At 40.2% G+C, this 10,136-nt stretch overlaps 1 protein-coding gene across 1 annotated transcript in view; it reads right to left on the bottom strand.

Moving 5' to 3' along the window:
• Positions 1 to 6,497, bottom strand: part of LOC103068449 (putative ADCY10-like protein) — a 38,287-nt gene extending 31,790 nt beyond the window's left edge. The window contains exons 1-3 of the mRNA XM_007458192.1: positions 6,407 to 6,497; positions 3,794 to 3,832; positions 2,926 to 3,069 (exon numbers count right to left, since the gene is read on the bottom strand). Coding sequence (XP_007458254.1) covers positions 2,926 to 3,069; positions 3,794 to 3,832; positions 6,407 to 6,497 — 274 coding nt within the window. The remainder of the gene's footprint in view (positions 1 to 2,925; positions 3,070 to 3,793; positions 3,833 to 6,406) is intronic.
• Positions 6,498 to 10,136: the final 3,639 nt, after the last annotated feature.

Here is a 10,136-nt window from a genome sequence, read left to right as displayed (position 1 = left end):
GAAAGAGCCCCCTGAAAAGATTAGAGGGAACAATCTTAGTATCACACAAGGCTGGGAATAGTTCCCATTTCCACTAGCCAGAGTATTAAACTTCATACTTCACAGGACATCAGGTACAGTACTCGGAAGTGGTCTGCCTCAACAATGGGGCAAAACTAGCTCTGGACTAAACACTACTCTGGACCTATCCAACAAAATTTGAAAGCAAAACCTATTAAGCTAACCACATCTCAGAACTAAGTTCAAGAATATTTACAGAAATATTTAAAAATCCAGCACTCAACAAGGTTAAATTCACACCTGGCACCCGCCAAAAATTACCAGGTATGCCAAGAAAAAGGAAAATATGACCCACAATGGGAAGAAAAATCAATCAATCAAGCCCAATGTAGAATAACACAGATGAAAGAATTAGCAGACAGGACATTAAAAGTTATAACTATAGTCCATATATTCAAGAACTAGAGAGATACTAAACAAGTAGGGACATGGAGGATATGGTATCTTCATATGGATGAAAATCATAAGGCCTGAGATGAAAAATACACTACAAAAATACACAAGAAAATATATTAGATCAAAGGCAAATTAGACTTTTCAAAATAAAAGATCTGTAATCTTTAAAACATAGCAATAGAAACCATCCAAAATGAAACACAGGGAGAAAAAAGATAGAAAAACAATGAACACAGCATCAGTGAGTCGTGGGACTCGTAAGTCAAGCAGCTTAATATGTGTGCAACTACACAGAGGAGGAGGAAGAGAGAAAAAATTATTTGAAGAAATAATGGCAGAACATTTTCTAAATTTTATAAAAACTAGAAACCTATAGATCCAAGAATCTCAATGAGTCCCAAGTATAAGAAAAATGAAGAAAACTGTACCAAGGTGCATCACAATCCCATTACCTAAAACCAGTGATAAAGAAAAAATCGAAAAGCAGCTGGGGTGGAAGGGGAGGGACATTATATACAAAGAAATAAAAATATAGATGAAAGCAGATTTCCTGTTGGACATACTGCAAGCTAGAAGACAGCAGAACAACAGCTTTCATGTAAGAGGAAAAAAAATTCCTGTCAATCTAGAATTCTACACCCAGGGAAAATACCTTTCAAAAACAGAGGTGAAATAAAGATTTTTTTCAGACACACAAAAGCTAAACTAACCCATCTCCTGCAAACCCACACTATGAGAAACGTTAAAGGAAGTTCTACAAACAGACAATAATAAATGTTGACTAGGACATGGAGAAATTGGGACCTTTACACACTGCTGGTGGAAAAGTAAAATGGTACAACCACTTTGGAAAAAAGATAAGCAATTTCTCAAAAAGTTAAAAATGCATCTACCGTTATGACTCAGCCCTTTCACTCCTAGGTATTTAACCAAGAGAAATAAATGCATAAGTCTACACAAAGACTTGTATACAGATGTTCATAGCAGCCTTATTTGTAATAGCCAAAAATTGACAATAATCCTACTGTAGATCAAAAAGTGTATAAATAACCCTAGTCAGAGAACTAAGATCCCACAAGCTGGCCAAAAAAAAAAAAAAAAAAAAAAAAAAAAAAAAAGCAATGATAGAAAGATCTGTGGTTGCTTGGGGATGGGGAGGGGAGTAGTGGGATGGAGAGTTTATAAAGGGGCACAGGAAACTTTAGTGAGTGTTGAATATGTTCATCATCTTGATTGTGGGGATGGTTTCAAAAGTATATAAATATGTCTATGTACAGTATCAATTATGAATTACCTATCAATAAAACAAGAACAAAAAAAGGATGGTAGGATAGGAGAGATGCCATACAACTCACAATACGATTCTTCACTTCTGTTCCTCAAAATACAAATGAATAGCTAGAGCCAACTTTTGCCCTGACTTCAGAAACCCCTTGAGGTTTCTGGACTCCTGTGAAGCAGTTTTTCGAATAGAGCTTCGCCTTCAATCCTGACTCTGTTGAAACTATGGCTTTTAAATTTCTATGGCATTATATTATATTTTTGATAATGTAATACAGTAACATAATTAAAAAAACAAACTATATAAAGGATACACATTGGAAAGTCTTGATTCCACCTATATACCTATCTACACTATTTTTCCCCAATAGGTAACTTTTATTAGTTTCTTATATATCTTTCCAGTGTTTCTTTATACAAATATTTTCCTCCTTACTCAAAAGGTAGCATACTAAACACAGTGCTCTGCATCTTGCTTTTTCTCATCTATATTTTGGAGATATTGCTATATCAAAACAACTTTTTTTAAAGTGGCAGAGAATCTCATTGGGTAGACCTATTATTGTTTATTTAACCAGTCTCCTACAGATAATTTTCAACCTTTTATCACAATCCATATTGCAATCAATAATCTTATACATATGATATTTTATAAATACTCAGGTATACCTATAGGATAAACGTTGGGGGTGAAGGATAAACGTTAGGATTGTTGGGTTGAAGAATAAATGCATTTGTAATCTTGGTAGAGATTACTGAATCACCCTCCATGGAAGTTGTACCACTGTTGACTCCCACCAGCGCTGTGTGAGAAGGCTTATTCCTCACAACCTTATCAACAGTGTGTTCAGCATCTGAATTTTTCCATATCTATAGGTAAGAAATGATTTCAATTGGTACTTTCAATTGGCATTTTTCTTATTATGAAGTTGAACAGTTTTTCACAAGTTACAAGGGATGATTTCTTTGTTTATGTGTTATTTATTCATGTTCTTTGCTCATTTTTCTGTTAGAATGTTAGTCTTTTCTTGATTTCTAGGTGTTTTTTCTATGTTAGGAAAATTCACCCGTTGTCTACGTGATATAAGTTGCAAATATTTTTTTCCAGGTTGTCATTTATCTTTTGAATTGTTTATTTATTTATTTATTTATTTTTTCCCAACTGATCACTTTTTTAGTAGCTAATACCTATCTTTAGCTGCAGGTCCTGGCCTTCTCTGGTATGGTAGATCCCAAATTTCTCCTGTATCTCCAGACTGCATTTTGCCACCAGGGTAATGATGTCACTCAGTTGATCCTGTTCCACTGTCCAGAGTGCCAGGAGCACATTCCCTGTAGAGACACAAGATAGGCTGACAGAGATCAAACATCTGGATTCACTTGCCAGAGCAAAGCCCCCAATAATGCAGAAGATATCATGCAAGGTGTCAGACAAGGTTTCTTGGCCCTATACATCATACTAGGTTAAAATACGGCCTTAGAGCCTTAAAACTCTTCAGCATATAAAAACATGACTAAGTAGAAGCTGAAATGTTCCTAAGACCTAGGGCTATTTTTGGTACTCTTCTCTCCATCAGTGTACTAACAGATCTAAGAGGTTCACAAAGTGTAGGTTTACATTCAAGTTGAATTTTAAGATTTTAAGTGGTTTCTTTAAGTTTAAATGAAAAGACAGGCCAACGCTATGGCACACAGCTGTTACTAATCCTAAGAGTTTTCCAGACAGGAGACAAGCTAGCTTCTTCCCTACTTAGCTTCTGCTATTAATGACCAAGTTTCTCATTAGTTTTCTCATGTATGCTTTATAGGCACTTATTTTCCTGTCATTCAATGTGAACAAAATGTAAAGTACTTGGGAGCTTAATATGGACAAGGCTTTTCCATTAGACTGGGAGAGCATCTGAGGCAGAGACTGTGTCTTCCTCATCTTTGTTTCCCCGCGGCCCACAGCACCTACTAAATGATCAAACAATGCTGAATAAACAAACATGCCAAATTCCACCTATGGTCTTCCTTGCTTACAGTGCTTTAAATATTCAGAAAAAAAGAAAAATACCTGTGATATTTAGGATATCCCCTCCAAAACAGAGCACATCTGAAATCAAGTAAGGGAGAGAGAGGAAAATGAGTCAAAATCAGAGACATGCCAGATCATGGCAGAATAATATATGATGAAAAGAATGGCCTACAGAGTTTTTCCTCATATCTTTTCTGGTCAATTTATTCACTCCAAGGCTTAGACTCCTTCTTCCTTTCCCCTAGCTTCTCCTCAAATCTGTCTGTTCCTATATCCATCTTCTCTAAAATGGAAGAAAAGTCCTCCTGTTATCTTCAAAGCCATCCCCCTATTCGTGCTCTGCATCTTAGTCCCTCTCACCCTCCCAAGAACTTCACTCCTTTCCTTATCTTCTCTACTCCAACATTCCCATTAATATCTTATTTTTAAAAGAAAACGAAACACATCAAAATTAACCCACCTAGTCTTGACTCCGCCTTCTTCTCTAGTTACTAGCTCAATTTTTGTTACATTCCCAGCAAAACAATTCTCAAAAGAGCTGGCGATATACAAGTTTCTCCTCCTACCAAATTCATGCTTTTTTTTTTTTCCTCTATCATTCTCTTCTCAGTTTATTCCAATCTGACTTCCATTTCCACCACTCCACTAAAATGATCAAAATCGTCATAGCATTCATTTTGCTAAATTCAGTATTTTTCAGGCATCACTATACTTGACACTTTTCATTTTCAACCCAGCTAGAATGGCCCTCTTCTTCTAGAGACACTACCTCCCCTCTGGCTTCAGGAATACCACAGAATCCTACCTGACTGGCTGCTTTATAGTCTCTTTTGCAGGTTCTTTCTTCCTAATCATAATCTTCCCCTGGAGTTCCTCAAGCCTCAGTCTTAGGCTCTTTTTCTTCATTTACACTCTCTCCACGTGGACTCAATCAGTTCTTTAAGTAACCTCTTTATGCCATCAATTCACTTTTCATCTCTAACAGATCTATTCTCTGAGCTCCAGGCTCAATCATACCTACTAACTTCATTTCTCCAGTTGACTGACTTATTAACATCTTAAACTCAATATATTTAAAACAGAACCCTTGATTTTCTCTCAAAGCCATCTTTCCCATCTTGATAAGTGACATCACCATAAATTCGGTTATGAAAGGCAAAAAACTTGAGGGTCCCTTTCCTCACCACTTCCCACTGAAATCCAACACATTAGAAAATCCTGTCTGCTGAACTGCAAAATATATTTCAAATCAATTCATCTCTATACAGCTCCCTTCATTGCATATATCTAGACCAATGGTTTCAACTTTTACTGCACACTGAAATCACCTATGAAACTTTAAACATCCTTATTCCTGGGGCAAACCCAAGACATTCTGATTTAACTGGGGTGAAGCCTAGACCTCAGGATTTTTAAAAGCTTCCTAAGTGGTTATCTAATGTGCTGCCAAGGTTGAGAATCACTAACCTAGATGAAATTTCCATTATCTCTCCACAGCTGCTCCAAATGCCTCTTCCAGCTTTCATTCTTACCACCTACCCTCCATCAGATCCCAATAATACAATCTCCATGAGGGCAGACACTGTGTCTTTCTTATTTTTCCATGTATTTCTACTACCCAGCAACTCCTGGTGTTATCATACACACGATTATGTATCATACACACATGATACATGATACATAATTTCATCTAAACTTGTTTCATCTAAACTTGATGAGATCCATTGAAAGACTTTTTATTTTTATTTTTAAATTAAAAAAAAGTTTTGGTAGTGCCGTTTGGCTTACAGGATCTTAGTTTGAGCCCTGGCCCAGGGATTAAACCCCGGCCCCGGCATTGGAAGCGAAGAGTCCTAACCACTGGAACGTCAGGGAATTCCCAAAATATTTTTTATACTTGTTCCTCAGGGGTAAGGGGTGAGTCACATAGCCACTTTACGTGGCTAAAGAAGATGCCACAAAGTAATCATTCTGGTGAATCTCAGAATGATGGACATAACAGGATATTGTCAGTACAAGAAGGGAATGTTATATTAGTACTAAAGGGTATAGGGCCAGAGTAATTTCTGTTAGGTAGACCTAACTAGACTGAAAACTCCTCGAAGAATAGGTTTTTGCACTCCCTGCTCCTATTACACTGTTATGTCACAGAGTAGGTACTGTTTACTGTACAAATGAAAAGGTTTTGCTTTTTTTTTTTCCCCCCTCAGATTAGGCAAATATCCACAAGCTTAGTATTGATACATGGCAGAAAATAAAACACTCAGTCCTACTTCACAGGATCAAAATGCAGTAATACAATGGGAAGGTGTTCTGTAAATTATATCTGATATACACACGAGGCACATTATTACTGTTGGAAGACACAACCTGAGGAATACTTCATTTTGAAATAAAACACAAACATGCAAAGTACAAATCAGCATTTTTCCCCCCTTTCTGAACACCGAGTCAACAGGATGTGCGACTGGGTAGAACGGCAGATACAGGCAAAGATCTAGCTCGTCAGAGGCAATCTGCAGAAATAAAGGATGAGTGACACTAAAGGGATGTCACTTTAGTATGTTTTAAAGTGGCCCCGAGCCCCCTTCTGTTACAAACCCTCAAGAGCCCATCACCACACCTCCTTGCTCCCCTACAACGGTCACTCACGCTCCACGATGTCACTAATGTAATAACTGAAGATGTGGGCCAGTGTGTCCATGTCATGTTCCGACTTGCAGCTCAGGCTGAACCTGTCCATTAATGCTGTAAACCCTGACCAACAAAGCAAAAATTACTATGTTAGCTGCAAATCCTAAACTTTTAGGCTCTATGCCCTCCACACATCAGGCCAGTGGAACGGAAGCAGATCTTTTCAAGATGAGTACTTTCATTATCCTTTTAACATGGTGTTACTTAGCAAGTACTCAGGGCCAGGCTGGCTGCTGCTGCTGCCTCTGGGAGTCCAGAGGGCCACCCTCCCCATGTTTCTAGAAGCTGCAGATGGTGAAGATTCGCCCACAAGTGCCCTTTTCATTGGAATCCAGCTACTACTGCTTTCCCATCATACTCTCTTAAGGCTCCCCGGCCAAGGGAACGTGTAGGATTCCCCTCTCCCCACCCACGTGAGGGATAGAGAAACCACTAACAAGGAGAATGGATGAAAGCTTTGTAGAGAGCTCATATGGTGAGCTCCTCCGAGAACAGGCACCCGGATCACTCATCTTCATATCCGTGACACATAAACTCCACAAATACCTGTTAAATGAACGACTCTCATAGTAGCTGCTAGGTCTCAACTACTTGAAAAATGGCGGGCACCTACTTATGGGCCCAAAGAAGGAAATAACTAAACAAATAAAATCACTGGAGGAAGCAGAATGCTTATCGGAAAATGCTCGGGACTGGGGAAAAACTTGGGTCCAAAGCCTGCCATATGGCCCCGAAAAAGTCCTTTCCCCTTTCTGAGTCTCAATTTCATCATCGCGGAAGTGAACTCCAGGGCTACGACAGGTCGTCCGAAAAGGCGTCCTCCTGCTCGGAAAATGACCCTCAGGTTCCGGCGGAGGCGGCGAAAGTGTAATGAAACCGTGCCTTTAGCTCGCCCCGGGGCCAGGCCCGTAACCGCCGCGGCCCCTACCAGCTGTGGCCCTACGGCCGCCCCTCCGGCAGGTCGGGAGAGCGACGCACCTCCCTTCGCCCTCACCCGTCACGTGGACGCCAAGGAGGACGCCCTGGGCCGTGGCAAGCTCGTGTTCCGATCCCCGGGGCTTTCTGAAGACCAGCAGGTCTGGAAGCAGCGCCGCCAGCCGGGCCTCTACTGGCCACAGAGGCGGCGTCGCCACCCCCTTGCCCGTCGCCATAGCGGCGACGGCAGCGGCGAAATTTTTCGCCGAACGACCTGTAACAGCGTTTCTCTGCGTAGTAGCCAATCCGCAATGACGGCCCTGACGGGTCCCTCCCTCCAACCAATCAGTGCGGGCTTCCTTGGGGCCCCGCCCACCTGTTTTCAAAGCTTTTGCGCTTGCTCTGGATTCCGGGGGTGGAGGGGTGGAAGGGCGGAAGGAGGGCAGGGCGGCGCGTTCGAAGGAGCAAAGCCTGACGTTTTAAAATCTCTCTCAAACGTGAAGCTGCTTTTACGATAAAACTGATTACCTGGGATAAATGTCAATAGGGTGGTCTTTTCCTCTATTAGTTTCTAAGGACAAGTTCCATTGGCATCTGACTAAAGCAAACTCAGGATGGTTTTTAAATTTAACACCGTTAGACTAAGGCCGTTTAACACAGGAAGTCTTTTTCCTTGTTAGGGAACTTATTCCACTTCTGTTGTCTGCCAGGACAGGTCATTTGGTCTCATGGGAGTACACTCCCCCCGAGCCCTTTTTCTCACACTTCCGTGTGGTAATGGCCCATTTGAGGCTGCCGGTCTGTGGCTCAGATTGGTGAACACAAAGCAATAAAAGGACGAGCATGTTGTGGATTTTTAACAATCAGAAATGCATCTATGTTTTTCTGCATAAATAAATCTAAAAATTACATCTTTACTATCTTCAGTTCTACAATATATCATGTAACAATGCTGTTTTGTTGGTAACTGAAGGGCTAATTTTACTCACGGAATTAATTCATCGTGTTTTCATGAAACACTTACAGTGGGAAGACCAAATGTATGATCAGTCCACAGGCGACAGAAAATATTTCCTCAGTAGGGTGGGAGGGCCAAAAGGGAAGGAAAAGAGATCAAGGGGAGACACAGCTGAAAGGCTGGACACTCTCAAGTTTGACACACTGTCCACAGAGCTTACATGCGTGTTTACAGAGTTCACAGTATCAGCATTATAAACACAACCCAGAACCCAGGGGATGTAGACTCCTCAAAATCCAAGACACTTTTAAAGCATTTTATAAATTTATTTTAAAAAATAACAATTGAAATGACATCAATGATCAATCACCTGTGCTCCCCCTACAGCCGAGGGAAAAAACCTTCTGTATAGTTGAGTCCCAAAGGAAAATCAAGACATTATTATCAGGCACCCATTAGCCAGAAAAATGCTTGTTGGTCCAGTGGTATAGACACTGACATGTTCAATGTACCAGTGCAATTAAAATATATATTTACAATTATCCTGCAAAAAAAAGCACTCAAGAAGTGAACTATGCATTAAACCAGTTATTCACTCATCCATTCACTCTTTTTGCATCCATGAAGCCATCACTACAGTCACAAGGACAAATGAATAAAAGAACTTCTAGTAACAAAAAAATCCAAACCTCACCCACACTTTGTGGGTTATTATGTGCTAAAATGACCACAATAAAAGGGTCATGAGCTACCTGAAATGGCAATGACAAAATGACAACTGAAGCATTTCAAATAAAACCAAACTCAAACTCGTGAAAAAAAAAATCCGCAACAATATGAGGTTGGTATTACTATGTACAAACTTACAGACACAAATAAATAGCATTTTAGAACTGTTGTTGGCTTAAGTACTAGAAATTAGGTCTGAGGAATTTCTTTCTGAACTCTGCATCTTGAAGGTTCCTAAACAAACCATAGGATATAAACTCTTCATTGTTTTTAGTAACCTATCATCTGAAGAACTTGGGGCTTACTGAATAAAGTTAACACCTGAAACTCGCATAAAGAGCCAGAAGTTTCTAGTGAGCCCACAGGTCAACCCCGCCTAACATCCGCAAGCCAGGACAGATGACTAGATTCAAGGGACTAGGGAAATACTTCACTTCCTGCTTTCTTTGCATAGCTCTGTACCTCTATTTTGTACCATTACAGTGATTTCCCTTTGTGATGTTTTCTTTAGAGGGTTTACTTTCTTTTCCTTCTTAATACAGCTAGAGTGAAATCAAAGAAAGAGCCAATCTCTACTCTTGGTATTTAAATCAAACCCAAATGTTCTTCAAAAGGATTATGTTTTCCTTCTTTGTTTCCAAGAAAACAGCAACTCTTCTGAAATATCATCTTAGTTCTCCCAGGGTTCCACGTTTAGAAAAGAAACAGATTACTGAGGCACAACCCACTCTGGGAGTTGTGGCCCTGTTCCTGACCCTGCAGGAATCTTTATTTCTAGTCCGCAGTTTATCCCCAGAACGTGGATGCAATGTGAAAACCTTTCCGCACAATGCCTATGGAGAAAAGGGGAAACAAACGGAAACTGGCACCAAAGAATCAGCTGCCATGGGAAGAATGAGAATGTTCGCTCTCCAGGGCCAGCACAAAGCGCAGGATTGAAGCCAACATACATCTCAAGCTCTAGCAGGCAAACCTGGACTATGTCCAGGATAGCTTGATTGAACAGTGCTTTCCAGAAATTGTCAAGGACCAAATCTCAGACTTTCCCCTTTCCGTGCTTGTTAAAAGGTTATAGTATAAACGTAA

The sequence above is a fragment of the Lipotes vexillifer genome, unplaced genomic scaffold (genome assembly GCF_000442215.2).
Source record: "Lipotes vexillifer unplaced genomic scaffold, Lipotes_vexillifer_v1.1 scaffold4, whole genome shotgun sequence".
In the NCBI taxonomy this organism is placed as follows: Eukaryota; Metazoa; Chordata; class Mammalia; order Artiodactyla; family Lipotidae; genus Lipotes; species Lipotes vexillifer.
Note: the sequence above shows the minus strand (reverse complement) of the source record. Positions and strands in the feature narration are given on the sequence as shown.